Raw genomic sequence first — 19,970 nt, 5'->3', positions numbered from 1 at the left:
GAGGACAGGCCGGAGTGGGGTTGGCGGGGGGTGAGGGAGAGTGTGTGGGAGAGGGTGAGGGAGAGAGTGAGGGAGAGGGTGAGTGTTTGTTGCTGATCTTGAGTGGGTGGGAACTCAAATTAAAGCAACACACTGTACTGTAACATCGAAACAGTGAGCTGTTGGTCCCCTGTCCCCTGTCCCCTGTCCCTCATTAGTGAGGGAGAGTCTGTGGATGTCAAACTGTTGGGATGAACTGTGGTTTGGGGGCTTTGCTATCGCTTGCATGGTGGGTGTTGGTGCTGATGCTTTTCTGCTGCTGTGTGGGGGTGGGGGAGGGGGCATTGGGGTTCTAATGTTTTTCTGTCATTCATTCCTTGGGCTTTTCTTCTGTTCCGTGGATGTCTGCGGAGGAGTAAGAATTTCAGGCTGTATACTATATATATTCTCTGACATTAAATGTAACTAGTGAAACTCATTTCAATCTCTTCACATTCCCATCAACATCTCCTCAGCTTCTCCCGCTCACCCACAATCAAGAGGCAAGTTACAGTAGTCAACTAACCACACGTCTTTAGGATGTCGATGAAACCCTGAGGATCTGGATGAAACCATCGTAACACAACACAAACTCCATGCAGACAGCTTTGGTGGTCAGGAATGAACACAAATCACTGGAGTTGAGCCACTGTGCTGTTCCTTTAATTAGGTTGAGAACATTTACTGAGCCTCCTCAATCTTATGATTGTAAATTGTTCACTACCACCTATAGTTAGAAGTTGCAATATCGCAAATAGACCTGCCTTTAGTTGTTACTATGGAAGAGGGCTATATGCTATGGACAGAGTCAGCACATAATTTTATAATGCACCAGATGCTGACGCTGACCCACACACTTCCATGGAAAAGAGGTTATAAGTTTGATGCATTTGCACTACACTGATAATATATAATTATCCTTTGGAACTGTCAATGTGTTAACTATGAGTCATAGCAATAATCTTTAGTCATGACACCAGAATTTTCACTGCAGTTTGTTTTTGCATTTGGGACAATAAAATATGTAATATTAAAACCAGAGAAAGAGGGACAAACCGAGAACACACAAACAGGAAGAGTGTAAGGCTGTAATTTAATCTCCTGGCTCAACTGACATCCAGAAACCACTTGAACTTCACTTCAATGGCTCACTATGCCATCCATTTCTCTGGAGTAAATTACAGCCTTGTTAACCATTCACTCACACTCATCAAATATTCTATGTTTAGCTTATTATCCTTCAGTTTATTCAGAGGGTGCTATGTCAACGGGCAGCTGTGCTTGGTTTCTCAACCTCTGTGTTAGAACGGTCTTGGACACTAAACCAATAATCAGAGGAAGTTTACCATCTAAAAAATCCCCACTCTACAATTTCTCACCCACAATCAGATCTACAGTGTCACTTTTTTAACCTTCTGAAAAGTCAGTTGCAAAGCAATAAAATTGGCTCTACCCTCCCCCTCCAAAATACTACCACTTTTCCCAAGTAAATTAATTCCGAGCTATTGTGTTTAATAGGCTTTTATGACATAATTGAATAAAATAACCGTCAGGACATTGAACTTCATAATCGAAAGGTGCACAACAGCCTTGCAACAGCTTAACCACTCCAATAATAACTTTCAATTAACGTGTGCAATCAATTCAGCTCCCCTGTATAACAAAACAACCCAATTGCTCCCGAAAATACTTCATTGCCTCACACTGCTCAGCTAAAAACAGAAGTGAAAAAGGCACATGTACATAACTAAATGATGATGCTGCTTTATTTTTAATATCCCAAACAACATCGAAGAGTCTTAAGAGTCACACAGCACAGAACAGGGTCAACAAAATTTTGATATTTTTAAAGTTTATATTTTAACACAATTCACTGAAATAAAGCAAAAGTAGTTTTGGGAGGCCAGTATGCCTTGTGATTAATGTTCAATCTTGTTTCAGATTCAGATTCATTTATCACATGTACATTGAAATATACAGTGAAAATGGTATTAATTTCCAGTTCTCTGGCTGCAGTCTCCATCATCATTTGTCTTTGCCTTCCTCTTGCTTCTTCCCTTCAATTTTTCCCATAATTACCGTGCATTCTAACTCCTCTTTCCTAATCACATGTCCAATGAAGTTACATTGCCTTTTCATGATCTCATACATTATTTCTCTTTTTGTGCTTGCTCTGTTCATGACGTCCTCGTTAGATATTCGTTTGTCCATGATATTCTTTGCATCCTCCTCAAAAACCACATCTCTGCTGCTTCAATTTGTTCCCTCATGTTCCTAGATATTGTCCAACATTCTGATCCATATAACATAACTGGATAAACGTAACATTTCAGTACTCTGAGGCGGGTTGTCATGCCTAGTTTAGTGTAGGTCATTATACTCTTCAATCTCGTAAAGGTGTCTTTTGCCATCCCTATTTTTCTTTTGATGTCCATGTCACACCTGCCATCTGATGTCACCCAGCTTCCTAAGTAGCAAAAATTCTGTACTTGTTTTATGCCTTCCCCATTTATTTTCAGCCGGCAGATAGGATTCTCCTTTTTGGATATCACCATAGATTCTGTCTTTTTGCGATTGATAGATAGACCCATTTTTGCACTTTCTTCAAAAACTGTATCAATTATGTTTTGTAGTTCTTCCTCTGTACTCAGAACTAACACAGTGTCATCCGCATATCTGAAATTATTGATGTTTTCACCGCCAACTTTGATTCCCAAGATGTCTCTTATTTTTTGTAATATTAAACAAATCAGGAGAGAAAACACACCCTTGTGTAACGCTTCTCTTGATTTTCATAAACTGACTCACTACTCCATCTATTCTTACAGCGGCAGTTTGTTCCCAGTACAGATTTCTGATTAGGTGGAGGTCTTTTGAATCTAGATCTAGAGTTTCCTGTAATATTTCAAATAACTTATTGTGCTTCACTTTATCAAATGCTTTTGTGTAGTCGATAAAACAAACAAATCTTTTTGCACTTGAATAGCTCGTTCTGATAGTATCCTTAACATCAATATCGTGTTTCTTGTACCTTTGTCTTTCACAAAACCACATTGTTCTTTACCTATTTCAGCTTGTATCTTACTTTTAGCTCTTGTCATCAAAATTCTTAGAAGTATCTTAATGATATGACTCATTAAAATTATGGTCCTATGTAATTCACATTCTATTGCTCCAGGTTTCTTAGTGAGAGTGATAAATACAGATTTTTTCATCTCTTCTGGCATTATTCCAGTCTCATAAATGTCATTGATTAAATAAGTTTTTCAATTCCATAATCTTCAAGGGTGATAATTTGTTCTATTACTAATTCATCAGGACCTGCTGCCTTTCCTTTCTTCATCTTATTTATTGCATTACGAACTTCAGATTTTAAAATACTTGGACCTTCAATGTTCTTCTTAATTTCTGGTTTTTTGCCTCGACCATCTTCAAACAATTCCTGAATATACTCAGTCCATCTGTTCATAATCTCATCTTTTTCCATGATAATAGTACTGTCTTTGCTTTCAAACATCCAGCTGAAGAACAGAGGGGCTTTTTTACCAGTGATATTCTTGATTTGTTGATGTAACCTTTTTTGGATCAGTAATAGGGATTCTTTCTAGTTGTTCATATTCCTGGTTTAACCATTCTTCTTTGGCTTTTTGACATAAGCTTTTAACATTTTTATCTAAGGACTTATATTCCACAGGATTTGCTTTCTTCAGTCTCCTTTCTTCCATTAGATTTTTGATTTCGTCTGTCATCCATTTATTCTTTGTGCTGTATTCTTTTTTAGGAATCACTGACTTTGCTGATTCTACCAAGGCATCCTACAGAGAGTTAAACTTCATTTCTACATGATTGCTATCATCTTCAACAGATTCTATTTCTAGACTTTGAAATCTATTCCTTACTTCAACTGTAAATTTTTGTCTTAAGTTTTCTTCTTTAATTAATTGCGAGTAGTCAAGGGATTGTTCAGGTTTTTGCTTCTTTAGTTTTTTAAGTTTTACTGTTACATGACATACTACTGAGTTATGGTCACTATTATAGTCTGCACCTGGATATGCTTTGCATTGAGTCACTGATTTTGTAAATCTTTGGTTTATAGTAATAAAGTTAATTTGATTTCTGGTGCTATTACCTGGACTTTTCAAGGTGCACAAGTGTCTTGGATGGTTTTTAAAAGTAGGTATTCATAATGACCTGATTATTCATCTTGCACCATTCTACCTATTTCTCACCTCTTTCACTTCTTTCCCCTAGTCCAAATTTTCCTATGATATTTCCATCAGCACCTTGTCCTACTTTAGCATTTAGATCTCCCATGACAATAACAGTATCTTGAGATTTGCATGCATTCTTTGCTTGTTCAAGCTCTTCATAGAATTTATTTATATCCTCATTTGTTCCATCTGTTGTTGGTGCATATACCTGTATAATTGCTAAATCAAAAAGTTGTCCTCTGAATCTAACAAGGAGCACTCTTTCTGGTATTGCCCAATGTCCTAAAACATTTTTTGCGATGTTTTCATCCATAAGAATTCCTACTCCATTAGTATGGGATGTTCCACAAGAATAAATTAGTGTTTTATTTCTATTCTGACTTGTTCCAGCACCTGTCCAACGAACTTCACTAGTTCCCATGATGTTCATTTGCAGTCTTTCCATTTCATTTATCACATTGTCCAATCTTCCTGCTTGATACAGGGTTCTTACATTCCATGTGGCAATAATTTTCTTTTGTGTTACTTGAATTTTATGAGCAGCAGCTTAATGATGGTCAAGGATCCCCTGCTGCCCAGAATCAACCCTACCGAGCGAAGCATCTTCAAAATTGTCTTGAAGATCCTCTTGACGCTGTTGTTGTGCGATACATTTTGTGAGTTTGACCATGGTTTTCTTAGGAAACCTAGTATCTAACAGCAGTGGTCTGCGATTGCCTTCCGTTGGGCAAACTGAAGAAATCGCCATTTCTCTTCCCAAATGTTCATCCGCCTATACTACAGCCGTTGTCATTTGAGATCGTAGCTCATCCACCTTCTCCATCATAAGTTCAGTCACTGAACTTGCTGGATCTGCTGTTGGCCTTCGCTCGTATCCTGAGCAGGAACCCTTGCAGGTGCTACCGTTCCGGGTCAGAGCGGCCCTGGGAGCAATGAATGACCAAGGGGTAACTCCACTTTCCCCAAAGCTCTGAAAGTCCCCAGTCGGAGCCTCATCACCGGTTGCAGTTGAGAGTCATGCCCAGGACCAATATACTGCATTCCTTAAAATGCAGATAATGCTCAGATAACAACCCTGAAACTTCAGTGAGTATCCAATATCATGAACGGACATTATTGGATAATTCAGTAACAATTCTGAAGCAAAATAATAATTTTCAAATAACTAATGTCTCCTACCTAAATCATGCCAATAACCCTCCCCTTCCTTACATTCATGTGTCTGTCCAAACCTCACTCAAAAGCCTTGAATGTAGTTGCCTCTACCACCATACTTGGCAGCACACACCAGGCTCTCTGAGTAAAAAACTTATCCTCACATTCCCCTTGAACCTACCACCTCTCAGCTTCAATACCCTCTGATATTAGTCATTTCAACCCTGAGAAACAGATGCACTCTGTCCACTCTGTTTATACCTCTCATAATCTTGGAAACGTCTATCAGATCTCCCCTCAGCATCCAACACTCCAGAGAAAACAACCCAAGTTTATCCAGCCTCTTGTGATAGTACATGTTCTCTAAACCAGATGGCATCCTGGTGATCCTCTTCTGCACTCTTTCCAAAGCCTCAACATCCTTCCAATAGTGTGGTGACCATAACTGCATGCAATACTCCAGATGTGGCCGAACCAGAGTTTTATCAAATTGCAACATAACCTCTTGACTTTTGAACTCAATGCCTCGACTAATAAAAGCAAACATTCCATAAGCCTCCTTAACCACCTTATCGACCTGTGTAGCCTCTTTCAAGCAGCTATGAACTTCGATCCCAAGATCACTCTGCTCCGCAACACCAAGGATCTTATCCTGAACAGTGCACTATCTCACAAAATGCTGGAGGAACTCAGCAAGCCAGGCTGTTTTGTTTGGATGCTGCCTGCCCTGCTGAGTTGCTCCAGTATTTTGTGTGAGTTGCACAGAGTTCCAGCATCTGCAGATCTTTTCTTGTTAGAATAGTTTCCTTGCATTTGCCCTACCAAGGTGCAACATCCCACATTTATCTGGATTAAACTCCATCTGCCATTTCTCAGCCCATATCTACAACAGACCTATAGTGTACTGAATTCTTTGCCAGTCTTCCACACTATCCACAGCTCAACCAATCTTGGTATCATCTGCAAATTTACTATCCCATCTACCTACATTTTCATCTAGGTCATTCATATACATCACAAACTGCAGAGGTCACAGCACAGAACCCTGCGGAACAGCACTAATTAGACCTCCAGCTTGAATAAGTCCCATCAACCACTACCCTCTGTCTTCTATGCGCAAGCCATTTCCAAATCTAAACAGCCAATTTGCCGTGGGCCCCACGCATCTAATCTTCTGCATGAGCCTCCCATGAGAGACTTTATCAAATGCCTTACCTACTAAAATACATGTAGACTACATTCACTGCCTTACTCTCATCAATCTCTCTCGTCACCTTGTCAAGAAACTCAATGAAGTTGGTAAGGTACGGCCTGCCACGTACAATGCCATGCCATCTCCCTAATTAGGCCATGGGCTTCCAAATGCTCACATATCCTATCCATAAGACCATAAGATATTGGAGCAGAAGTAGGCCATTTGGCCCATTGTGTCTACTCCGCCATTCAATCATGGGCTGATCCAATTCTTCCAGTCATCCCATCCTCCTGCCTTCTCCCCATACCCTTTAATGTCCTGGTTAATCAAGAACCTATCTATCTCTGCCTTAAATGCACCCAATGACTTGGCCTCCACAGCCACTCGCGGCAACAAGTTCCACAGATTTACCACCTTCTGACTAAAGTAATTTCTCTACATCTCTGTTCTAAGTAGACGTCCTTCAATCCTGAAGTTGTGCCCTCTTGTCCTAGACTCCCCTACTATGGGAAATAACTTTGCCATATCTAATCTGTTCAGGCCTTTTAACATTCAGAATGTTTCTATGAGATCCCCACTCATTCTCCAGAACTCCAGGGAATACAGCAAGAGCTGCCAGACGTTCCTCATACAGTAATCTTTTCATTCCTGGAATCATTCTCGTGAATCTTCTCTGAACCCTCTCCAACGTCAGTATATCCTTTCTAAAATAAGGAGTCCAAAACTGTACACAATACTCCAAGTGTGGTCTCACGAGTGCCTTATAGAGTCTCAACATCACATCCCTGCTCTTATATTCTATACCTCTAGAAATGAATGCCAACATTGCATTCGCCTTCTGCACCACCAACTCTACCTTAAGGGCATCCTGCACAAGGACTCCCAAGTCCCTTTGCATCTCTGTATTTTGAATTCTCTCCCCATCTAAATAATAGTCTGCCCATTTCTTTCTTCCACCAAAGTGCATGACCATACACTTTCCAACATTGCATTTCATTTGCCACTTCTTTGCCCATTTCCTTAAACTATTTAAGTCTCTCTGCAGGCTCTCTGTTTCCACAACACTACCTACTTCTCCACCTATCTTTGTATCATCGGCAAATTCAGCCACAAATCCATTAATTCCATAGTCCAAATCATTGACATACATCATAAAAAGCAGCGGTCCCAACACCGACCCCTGTGGAATTCCACTGGTAACCAGCAGCCAGCTAGAATAGAATTCCTTTATTCCCACTCTGTTTTCTGCCAACTAGCCAATGCTTCGCCCATGCTAATAACTTCCCTGTAATTCTACGGACTCTTATCTTGCTAAGCAGCCTCATGTGTGGCACCTTGTCAAAGGCCTTCTGAAAATCCAATTATACCACATCTACTGCATCTCCTTTGTCAACCCCGCTTGTAATTTCCTCAAAGAATTGCAGTAGGTTAGTCAGGAAGGATGTTCCCTTCAGGAACCATACTGGCTTTGGCCTATCTTGTCATGTGCCTCTAGGTACTCCGTAATCTCAACCTTAACAATTGATTCAAACAACTTCCCAACCACTGATGTCAGGGTAACAAGTCTATAATTTCTTTTCTGTTTCCTTCCACCCTTCTTAAATAGCAGAATAACATTTTCTAAGAATTTTTTTCCAGTAATTTCTCTACAATTGCTGTGACACTTGTCGGTCTATATTTCCCAGAATTTTCTATTATTCCTTTCTTAAATATAGGTACAACATTAGCCACTCACCTGTGGCTAGAGAGGATATGAAGAAACTGGTCAAGGACCCAGCAATCTCACCTCTTTCTTTCTTCAATAACCTGGGGCAAATCTCATGGTGCCCTGGGGATTTATCCACCTTAATACTCATTAGGAAGCCCAATACTTCTTCCTCCTTGACCTCTAAATGTCCTAACATATCTACACACTTAGCACTGATCTCCTGGTCCTCCATATCCTTTTCCTTGGTAAATACCGAAACAAAGTATTCAGTAAGTACTGGACTCACATTCTCCGCATCCAAGCAGATTTTTATCCATGAGTGGTCCCACCGTCTTGCTAGCTATCCTCATACTCTTGATCTATGTATAGAAGGCCTTGGGGATTCACAATTCATAATTATAATTATGCACAGACTCTTTGGTCTCTAAAAGCTGCTTAAATCAGCATGGTTTTCACTAGGCTGAGAACATGGAACAATACAGCACAGGAAAACGCTTCTGTCACCATATCTGCACCAACCATATAAACACTATTTTCAAGATGCACTCCAGTTAATTGCCAAGGCCACACTGACAGAGTTCCCAAATCTATGAACTTTAACCTAAAAATGTCATATCTGCAATCTCTCCTCAAAATCATATCATGTCATTGTTTCTTCACCCACACACGCATAAAGCTTGAAGTTTTCTACCCAACACCACTGAGGGTTACCTTTAAAAGATGGAGTGTTGTAGTCTTGGAAGACAACACACAATTAATTGCCTTTTACAATGGAAATTCGGAATAAGCAATAAATGTCAATTTCCTAAAATGAATTTCCAGTAAATTAATATTGAAACAAGACTTGAAATTTTTTAAAAAATCACAAACTTTCCCTGCAATTTACTCCCTTTCTTTTTCTAAAGGCACCGACTCACACTGAGACAAGGCTTCACAAGTACTAATTATCAGTCTTGTCAAGCTCAGTGGTAGATGGGCCAAGTTATGACTTCACCCAGCATCTGCTCATGAACTTTTCAGCCCGACTAACTGGATGGCAAGTTGAAATGCAATAACATATCTGTCTTTATTCCCCTCTACATGGGCCAACATTATCAGCCCTTTCAGTGGTCTAGCAGAGATAGAGACAAACTTAGGGCCTAGCTTGGCATGGCATTAAACAAAGAATTTATCAAGGAAAAGAAAATAAAACTGCAGATACTGAAAATCTGAAATGAAAACAAAAAATGTCGTAAGTACTTTATTAGCAACTGTTCAGTCTAATGGCAATCTAATGTTTTGGATTCTGATAAAGTCAACATCTGGAGCATTGGCTCAATTCTTTCCTTTACAAATTCCAATAAACCGAATGTGTATTTTCAGTATTATGATTGTGTTTTTATTTCTGACCTCAGACCACTGGGTACGACATTAAGCAACTTTACAAAACACTACATGAAGATTCTATTTGTGTTTCTTCTAATGACATCATTATTATGTAAATAAAAATAATCTCTAATTTTACCAAAACTAGGAACTTTGACTCAGATAAATGTGAAATGAAACATTTTAGAAAGTTACACCAGGCAGGACTTTCCCAGTATTGTTAGGGCCTTAGAAAGAGCAACCCAAGAGTACAGGTACATAGTTCCCTTTAATGACACAGGAAGGCAGGATGGTGAAGAAGGCATTTGACGTGGTTGCCTTCATCACACCGGCCACTGAATTCAAGCATTAGGACATCAGGTTATTGCTGTAAAGGACACTGGTGAGGCTGTACCTGGAATATTGTTCACAGTTCTTGTCACCATACTATAGGAAAGATGTGATTAACCTAGGAAGGGTATGGAAAAGATTCGTGAAGATTTTGCTGGGACCAGAGAGTTCAAATTAAAAGGAAAGACTGAATTGGCTGGTACAATTTTCCCTGGTGTGGAACATTCTGAACAATGATCCTGAAGAGTTTATAAAATCATGAGGAACATGTAAAAGACAGATGATTAGTCTCTGTTCCAAGTTATGAGAGTCTATAGCTAAAGGGCATGATTAAGGTGGAGGGGCAGATATAAAAGGGAGTTAGAAACATAGAAAACCTACAGTACAATACAGGCCCTTTGGCTTACAAAGCTGTGCCGAACATGTCCTTAACTGAGAAATTACCTAGGGTTACCCATTGCCCTCTATTTTTCTGAGCTCCATATACCTGTCCAGTAGTTTCTTAAAAGACCCTATCGTATCCACCTCCACCACCGTTGCCGGCAGCCCATTCCACATACTCACCACTCTCTGCATAAAAAACTTACCCTGATATCCCCTCTGTGCCTGCTTCCCAGCACCTTAAAATTGTGCCCTCTCGTGCACGCCATTTCAGCCCTGGGAAAAAGCGCCTGACTATCCACACGATCAATGCCTCTCATCATCTTATACATCTCTATCAGGTCATCTCTCATCCTCGCAGTTAAGAGCAAATTTTTCATACTGAGGGGGGTGAGTACGTGTAAAGTTACCACAGGAAATTATAGATACAGGTACAACCTTAACATTTGAATAACATTTGTATAGGATCATGGATAGGAAAGGTTTAAAAGGGTACAGGCTAAATGTCCAGGAGAGCATCTGGAGATCATAAGCAATTTGGCTCAAAGGGCGTGATTCCAAAGTGTATAATTCTATGATTTTACAGTGGTGCTATTAAATTTGTGAACCCTGTAAAATTTTCTCTATTTCTGCATAAACATGACCTAAAATGTGATCAGATCTTCACACAAGTCCTAAAACTAGATAAGGACAATCTAATTAAATAAATAACACAAAAAAACGCGATACTTCTTCACTTATTTATTGAGAAAATGATTGAGAAACCAAGTGGGTAGCATTTGGGGATTAAAGATGATGAGGTGAAAATTGAGTTCCCAATTCTGATTATCCAACAACTTGGATTGAAGAGCATGCAGGTGAATAAAGGTCAAACATATTGGGGCAACTGCCAGCCCCTGTGAAATTGTAATTCCCTGAGACAGCTCTTCCAAGACAAAAGTAAAAGACCTTTTCCCCTTATGGGCTGAAAGAGCAAGGGGATGTTTAGATTTTATGATATGCAGTAAGTGGTATACACATCACAGGATATGAGTAGGAATCATTATCTTTTCCCATATGTTGCTTCTACTGGACTACTCTGATGCCTCAGATTGTGGGCAAAATTGCTGCCTTAGAGAATCAGTCATAACTTTATACTTCATTGTAAAATGGTACAGCAAATGGAGCTGCTACCTCACCCTTTCAGTGACCAGGTTTCAGTCCTGACCTCGGGTGCTCTTATGTGGAGGTTGCATGAGACTGCGAGGGAATAAAAATTGATGCTAATCTAGGATTCATGTAAATGAGTGTTTGATGGTTGATATGGACTCAGTGGACTAAAGGGCCTGTTTCTCTAAATCATTTAAGGTCTTTTGGTCTACTTCTTAAAACAAATTTGCCTTATTCTAATGAACAAGACTTCTGGCTTAATTTGAATTTTAGCTACCAGTGAGTAGTGAGAAAAAAAAGTCTCTGTGATGAGGAAAAAAGTACCTCAATACATTACTCGAATGTCACTCTTTGGCCAGACAGAATTCTACATCAATAATCATTACCTTATGTCATATCCCGGCATTTCAACACAGGAACGTCACAACTGCATGCAAATACTGAAAACTAGCTTCAAACAAAAGAGATGGCTGAATGCCTAGCAGATGCTGACTCAGCACAGCTACTTTCCACTTGAAAAACCTCACTACTTATATACCATCTGTGGGCCATAATAGATCTTCACAAACAGGCCCCAATTTCACCCCCTCCCACTACGCAAAAACAATAGCAGATTTGCAAAGCTTTGTGGACTCCGTTCTGCCAAAATACAAGATAAAGAAAACCAAAAAGTTTGGATATAAATGCTACAAAACCTGTCTATTTGGTCCATTTGTTTTGCATCAGCATTGATCCAAATAAGTTTTTACCCTATCCTCATGTCCCATAAGCCCATGCTATCCAAAATTCATTCAAAGATTAATACAGAGCTAACACTGAGCTAACTGTCAAAGCCAATACATGAATGAAGACACAAGACAATGCAGTCTGGAATCTACAGCAAAATAAATCTGCTGGAGAAAATCAGGAGGTCAAGCAACACCTGTGGACATTTTGAATCATGGTTCTGCACTAGGACTGCTGAATTGCACTCTTGAGGTTTTATAAAGCCTCAGCATCACCTTGTGACTTTTTTTTATTCCAAGTCCATCAAGACTACTATCAATACTAGTCGACAGAGATCAAGATGGCGCTGATAAACTTCAATTCTTTGCCTGCAACTCCAAATCGAGTCACCAAATATTTTCATTCGGGATTACTACAGCTGAAACAAGATAAGATAAAATTCCAACACTGAGGTCAGACTAACTGGCCTATATTTTCCTTTCTTCTGTCGCTCTCTCTTCTTTAACAGTGGAGTGACATTTGGGAGTGATATTTGCAATTTTCCAGTCTTCCCAGTCTTCCGTCCTTTCCCTCACCATTCCGCATTCCTGTTTCCCTCTCTCACCTTATGTCCTTACCTGTCCATTGTCTCTCTTTGGTGCTCCTACCCCTTTCCTTCCTTCCATGGTTTTCTGTCCTCTCCTATCAGATTCCCCTTTCTGCAACCCTTTACCTCTTTCATCAATCAACTTCCCAGCTCCTTACTTCAGTCCCTCCTCCTCTTCCGGTTTCACCTATCACCTACCAATTTGTACTTCCTTCCCCCCCCCCCCTTCATTCTCTTACTCTGACTACTCCTCTTTCTTTCCAGTCCTGATAAAGGATTTTGGCCCAATATGTTGACTGTTTACTCTTTTCCATAGGTACTGCCTGACCTGCTGAGTTTCTCCAGCATTTTGTGTGTGTTAAAATGAACAATATCATGCTTATCCGCATTATACTGCATACTCCATCATAACATGTTTTGAATTTGGGCTCCTAATTCCACTGAGCCCAAGATAACTCAGAGAATAGAAAGAAATTTTTAAAAAATACTTGCATTTCGCCACCTGAAACAATCTTGTTTTCAATTTAATCATTAAAAATAATTTCTCTTGGAGTCACTTGGCAAAAACACAACATGAAACCCTTTTGTTAAACCCGTTGACCGCCATGCTGGCAGTTATTCCATGAAATCAGAAAGCAACCGACAAAAGGACTTGAATTTTCGTTTGTCATGCAAACTAAAGTGAAACTGAATCAGAAAAGAAAACGGTGAACAACAAATATCAGGGATTAGGGTCAAAATTGTAACTGTATGCACAGTAGTGCATCTGAATCGTGGTATGAAAGAAAGCTAATGCAAAATTAAGGGAAAGGTACAATAACAGGACAAAGGAAAACAAAAGCCAACCTAGAGGGTCCTCAGTAGACTAGAAAAAGGGAGCAAGCAACAGAAACAAACAACAGTTGATGGCTGCCAAAGGAAAAGCATTTGAGATACTAATAGCAGAACCTGCTGCCCAGGAAGAAAGTGAAGTTGAATATAGTGCCAGTAAATCTCACTAAGGAATGCAAAAAAAAAATCAACAGAAATAACAAAATCTGCTGCACGGCACAGCACAGGAATCGTTTTTTCAGCCCATCTCTTCCATTTGACCGTGATGCCCACCTCCACTAGTCCCACTTGCCCCTCCTTTGGCTCACATCTCTCAACTCCCTTCCTATCCAATATTTGTCCAGGTTTCCCTTAAACATGGTAATTGTATTTGTCTCCACCATAGATCACTCCAGATATTCATCACATTCTGTGTGAAAAACTTACCCCTTAGATCTCCTTCAGATCTTTCTTTTAATTAGTGCCCTTTAGATCTAGTTGCCCCTTTTCTGGAAAAAAGATTGACCATCCTGTCTCTGGCTCTCATAATTTTGTAAACCTTTATAAAGTTACACAATATCCTCCTACATTCCAGTAGAATAACCCAATTTCTCCAATCTCTCTATCTCTCCTTATTCCTCCATTCCAAGCAACACCCCGGTGAATCCCTTCTGCATTCTTTCATAGAATGCTTTCAGAGCCTTCCTGTAGTGTAGCAACTGGAATTGTATGCAGTTTTCTCAGTGTGGTCTAAACACCACTTCATACAACCTAACCAGTGTTGTGTTGTACATTGATACTTATTTCTGTACTGGGGTGAGAAGTAATTTTTCAGTTAAATATTTGTATTCTTCTCGGTTTCCACCCACGTGGTGAGGTGGGAGGAGGGGAGGCTGCATTCCCCGAAAACCTTTTGAATCGCAATTTTTCAAAATGCAGACACATCATCGGTGCACACGTCAAGAAATGCAACTTGAAAAAAGTTGCTGTGAATGAAGTTTTATTCAGTATTTCAGATTTTGATTTTTTGACAGTGATTTGTGAATTCAGCAAGGGTGGTTTTCCACTACCTGAGATAGTTACACACACACACACACACACCAAATCCATCCTCTTACAGTACTTGCCATGGTTTGGTTTAACCTACCCAACAAATAATTTTCATTTCTTCATCTACACTTGAATCATCTTAGCAATGAGAACTCAGATTACACTGTTAAAGTGTACTAGTATTAAATGAGTTCAAATTCTTTTTTCTACCTGTGGAATGGTGGCGTGTTCATCCTGGGAGGTGGCTGGCATTGAAAGTGTGATCAATTCACTCATTGTCATCTTCAGAAGACTCAAGTTGGAGCACCTAGGCTCGGAGGAGACCAAGGCCTAAAGACAGAAAATATAAAAGACTTCAATCTGCAATATGCATCCATCCTTCTGTAATATTTGTCTTGTGTTTGTTTCATCCACCCCAACAAATAGTTCCCCCTCCTTCTACACTTAAAGTGAACAGTAGTGCTTAATTTAGAAAAGAAAAAAAATCTTTATATGCCGTGTTTATCAAATCAAAATGGTAGTTGATGAAACAAAGCTATGAATATTTATTTGTTCATTTTTCGCAGAAGATCCCCTCAAATCCTCTCCAAAGTTCATACCCCTTACCCCTAAATCAGTGTCCTATAGTTTTATTCAACTCTGAAATGGTTAAAAAAGATCTCCAGTCTCTCCTATAAATTACTCATTATTTTATACAGCTCAATCATGTCCACACTTAAATTCTACTCCAAGGAAGTTAAGAGGCTAGCCTCTCCAGTCTGCTCTTTGAGCTCAAATGCTCCAATCCAGGCAACATTGTGGTGAATCTCCTCTGCTCCCTCTCCAGCACTATCATCTGTTTCATAGCATGGCAACTAGAACTGCACACAATGCTCTAGTTGAGGTCTAACCAAGCATTTATAAAGTTGGAGCATAACTTCCCTGCATTTATGTTCAATGCCCTGATTAATGAAGGCCTGTATCCCTAATACCTTTATAACCATATTATCTACCTGCACTACCACCCTTACAGATCTTGGCAATTGCACAGCAATATTCCCCTGCTCCTCAGTATTCTCTACCACCCTACCATTTGTGGTATTTCTCTTCATCTCATTAGTCCTTCCAAAATTACCCTCTACTATTGCTCTTTGCCTCCTAATGTTTAGCCAATTTAGAATTCAATTTACCAATTTGCCCTGGATCTCATGGCACCTTACATTCTGACCAGTCTCCTATAAGGGACGTTTCTGAAATCCATATAAACGGCATGTACTTCACTCCCCACATTAGATACCTCTTCGAAAAATTCAAGCAGATTTGTCAGATGAGATTGGCCCTTAACAAAGCTACTCAGATGCTTACATACATCATGTCTGGAACGAGTCTATGCACTAACACCCCCTTCCCTTACCTGAATGTAAAATGGGATTCCAGCACTGCGTCTGGTTGGGCACAGCTTGGATTCTGGGACACTGGACTTAATTTCCTGCAAAACGTCTTCAAGCCACTGCAGAGTTAACTTCTGCAGATCTCCATGATTGCATCTAAAAATAAGACAAAGCATAATGACACCTGTGTGCTAACTTCTGTCTGCTAATATTCTTTATCTGCATTTTCCACCCAAAAAGGTTACCCAAAAGTCTTTGTTACTTTCTTCATTCAATGCAGAGTGTGGCTACCACAGTACTGTGCAAAAGTTTTAGTAGACACATATCTATAGCTAGGGTGCCTAAGAACTGTGCACAGTACTGTATTTGTCAACATGGAGCGGAGAGCAAAGGATCACACATAAAAGTTGCTGGTGAACGCAGCAGGCCAGGCAGCATCTCTAGGAAGAAGTGCAGTCAACGTTTCAGGCCAAGACCCTTCGTCCTGCCTGGCCTGCTGCGTTCACCAGCAACTTTTATGTGTGTTGCTTGAATTTCCAGCATCTGCAGAATTCCTGTTGTTTGAGGAAAAGGACGTTGGGAATGGCAAGGGTCTGGCACGGGTGCAGACATAGCCAGCCCTGAGACACTAGGCAAGGTCATTTGATTCCAAACAAATGGTTTATGGATCACTACTGAATGTTTCTCTGGTGCTTCCTGCTCCCTGTCCTCTCCCGTCCCCTTTTCCCAATCACTGTTCCCCTCTGCCTGACTCTTCCCAATCTCAGTCCACAATTGAGACTCATATCAGAATCAGGTTTATCATCACTCACATATGTCATGAAATTAGTTTTGTTCTGTGGCAGCAGTACAGTGCAAAACATAAAATTACTACAGTACTGTGCAAAAGTCTTAGACACTTTAGCTACAGTATATAAATGTACCTAAGACTTTTGCATAGTACTGTAGAACACAGTAGCTGCATCAATGGGAATATAACAAAGTTTATTCTGTGTTTTGAATAGTTATGTATGCTTGCAAATTGGCACAGTCCAACAGGATGACGTTGACCTTTCTGCTCAGTACAAGTCACCTCTTCGCACCATGTTTTCAGCATTCATTCATTCAGTCCTTCAATCCTAACAGCATTCGAAACTTCCACATGACAGCAGCAATGCTATCAGGCATATTAGCTCAAAATTAGAGAACAATTATACCTTAAGTCAAACTAGTGACACGTTTAGAAAGATAATTAGAAAATTAAACAAACTTCTTTCAGAGTTGGTTATTTCCAAGGTTCTTTTCTGTTAAGTTTGGCCTGCCTGCCAGAACTTAAGCCTGCTGTGAATCAATTATAAAGTTTTAGAGTTATAAAGGTACTGTACTGCTCCTGCAAAAAGCTCATTTTCATTAGTTCGCATAATGCATTATAGCACCAGATACAAGACTGGAGTTCAATTTGCCCCACTGTCTGTGAGGAGTTTGTACATTCTCTCTGTGACCGAGTGGATTTCCTTGGGTGTCCAGTTTCCTCACACATTCCAAAGGCATACAAATTAGGTTAGTAAGTTGCACGCAAGTTATATTGGTGCTGGTAGCATGGCAACACATGTGGGCTGCTCCAGCACATCTCAGACTGTGTTAGCCATTGACACTGGGGGTTTTAGTCCACGTCTCATCTTCAACCTTGCATGTACACCTATATTCCTAAACTTGAACTATAAGTGCTAAGGAAACAACTGGTACTGCTTTCTGTGGATCTGGAAAGCTCTTTTGCATTACTTAAGGTGCTCTTCTGTAAAATTATTTTGATGGCTTTGCCCCTCCTTCGTCATCATTCCAATGACCAAAGAGTATATTGTCTGTCCTCCTAGAAAATTAGAATCCCCGTCACTGCCTGTTAGGAGTTTGTACATTCTCCCTGTGATTGCTTGGGCTTCCTCCAGGAGCTTCGGTTTCCTCCCACAATCCAAAGACGTATTGGTTGGTAGGATAATTGGTCACTGCAAATTGTCTTGTGATTAGACTAGGATTAAATCAGGGGATAGCTGGGCGGTGTTGCTCGAAGGCCGAAAGCATTTATTCCACGCGGTATCTCAATTAATTAATGAATGCACTGAGACTTAAACATTTATCGCATTACTCCATGGCACCTTCAGTTGTGTGCATGACAATCACAGATGACGGCCTAAAAAACATTCAAGAGGACTTGTATAGATACATATTCATCACTTGCTACTCTACTGGAAAAGAAATGCTAAATCAACCCAACAACAATTTCCTTCTTTCCTTCATTGTAACACCATGCTCCATCTTAGAATCAGCCCAAATTCCATCTTACATTGAGCAAGAGCAGCAAGTAGGAACTTGGTGTTTCGGATATTACACAAGAAAATTCGTGATTTTAGAATTAGTGAAAATTAGAATTGGGACGTAACATAAATAAGACCTTACTGAGGCTGCACTTAGTGTACTGTGTACAATTTTAGCTCCTGTTTATAGGAAAGATGTTATTAAACTAGATGCTGGGATATATCCTAGGTTGCACTGGGACACATCATCAGTGATGTAACTTGGAGTCATCGGGTATTTCAGGTCTTTCAACATCACTGGCTGGGTCAGGCTTGTGTCCCAGCAGTACTGATCCATGGGTCACACCTCTTGATCCACAGCCATTTGGAGGCTCACTCAGCAGCCTCTGTAATGGTCCTGATCGCTCTTCTCTTTGCAGCCTCCATAATGCCAAGGAGAGAGAAGGTTCTGCAGAGTGAGCAGCCAGCAACATCTCTGCACCCCACCCCAATAGGCTCGCATCATGCCCTCCAACCCTGTCTCTGACACTGTTCTGTTAGCTCCTGGTATTTCTTACACAAAAATGCCTCCTCAATCTGGACTTCCCAAGGAACTCTCAGTTCTACCATGACCGCCTGCTCTGAGGTGTTCAACAGAGTGACTGTGTCAGGCCTCAGGGATGATGATGCAATGCAGTCAGACAACTTTAATTGCTTGCCAAGATCAACGTTCATCACTCCTCTTTTGCACTAATTATCTTTGCATCTCACAGTAATTTATGATTACTATGCAAAACAACAAATTTCCCTTCATATGTCAGTGATAGTAAATCTGATTCTGACAAATTCACTGTAAATGATTCCTACTGCAGTCACATTTGATGTAATAGTGGGTGACGGATTACCGCAGTAAGATTAGATCCTGCAAGGTGTTCAGAAAACTAATCTCTGCCTTCAGACTGGCGTGACTCCTGGGTAGACTGGAGACCCTCATGTTCAGTATCTGAAGATGGGAGATAAACTTAACTTCTAGACGATTTGAAACCAAAACATTACATTTTAAATGATAACTATTACACTTGACCACATCAGTGACAGTACATATGAACATGTGCTCCACTTCCTTTTATAATTACATATATATGATCTGCAAGGAGAAATCCATTGTGGATAACACTGGCACAGCACCTGAAGGTGATATTCAGAATACAAGGTGTGATTGTTTCCATCTTTATAGAGCAGATAACAAAACCACAGGAGATAAGACAAACAGTTCATTTGAAAACTTCTCTTTTTAAGGACAAGGTTAAATAGATTCTGTTAGCACATCGACAGATTCTCTCCAGATTACCCACATGCACCAGTCTCCCAAAATGATTGGTTTTCCTTCACTGTATCATAGCATAAAAGGCTGACAAGTTTTAAAAAAATGTAATTTCTACTCTTCAGCTTAAGGCATGATCAAACTAACATTTTCAGAAGCCAATGTCACCAGTGAACGAATCAGATCGCTAGGGATGGAACTTTTGTTATTTTCTGTCAATTACCACACTTCAGTGCTCACCTCCCCTAACTCAAACTTTATCCCAATACCATCGCTATCGCTCAGTTTTCAGAGAGGAAGAAGTATATTTTCCAAGATACTT

The 19,970-nt window shown here is 40.1% G+C and overlaps 1 protein-coding gene across 7 annotated transcripts in view; it reads right to left on the bottom strand.

Moving 5' to 3' along the window:
* The window catches only part of LOC140201238 (tRNA (32-2'-O)-methyltransferase regulator THADA-like), a 424,035-nt gene that overhangs the window by 314,601 nt on the left and 89,464 nt on the right, over positions 1–19,970 (bottom strand). For all 7 annotated transcript variants that reach the window (XM_072265008.1, XM_072265009.1, XM_072265010.1 and 4 more), the window contains 2 exons: positions 16,078–16,210; positions 14,895–15,014 (listed from right to left, as the gene is read on the bottom strand). In XM_072265008.1, the coding sequence (XP_072121109.1) occupies positions 14,895–15,014; positions 16,078–16,210 (253 nt within the window). The remainder of the gene's footprint in view (positions 1–14,894; positions 15,015–16,077; positions 16,211–19,970) is intronic.

This window comes from Mobula birostris, chromosome 8 (assembly GCF_030028105.1).
Source record: "Mobula birostris isolate sMobBir1 chromosome 8, sMobBir1.hap1, whole genome shotgun sequence".
NCBI lineage: Eukaryota > Metazoa > Chordata > Chondrichthyes > Myliobatiformes > Myliobatidae > Mobula > Mobula birostris.
Note: the sequence above shows the minus strand (reverse complement) of the source record. Positions and strands in the feature narration are given on the sequence as shown.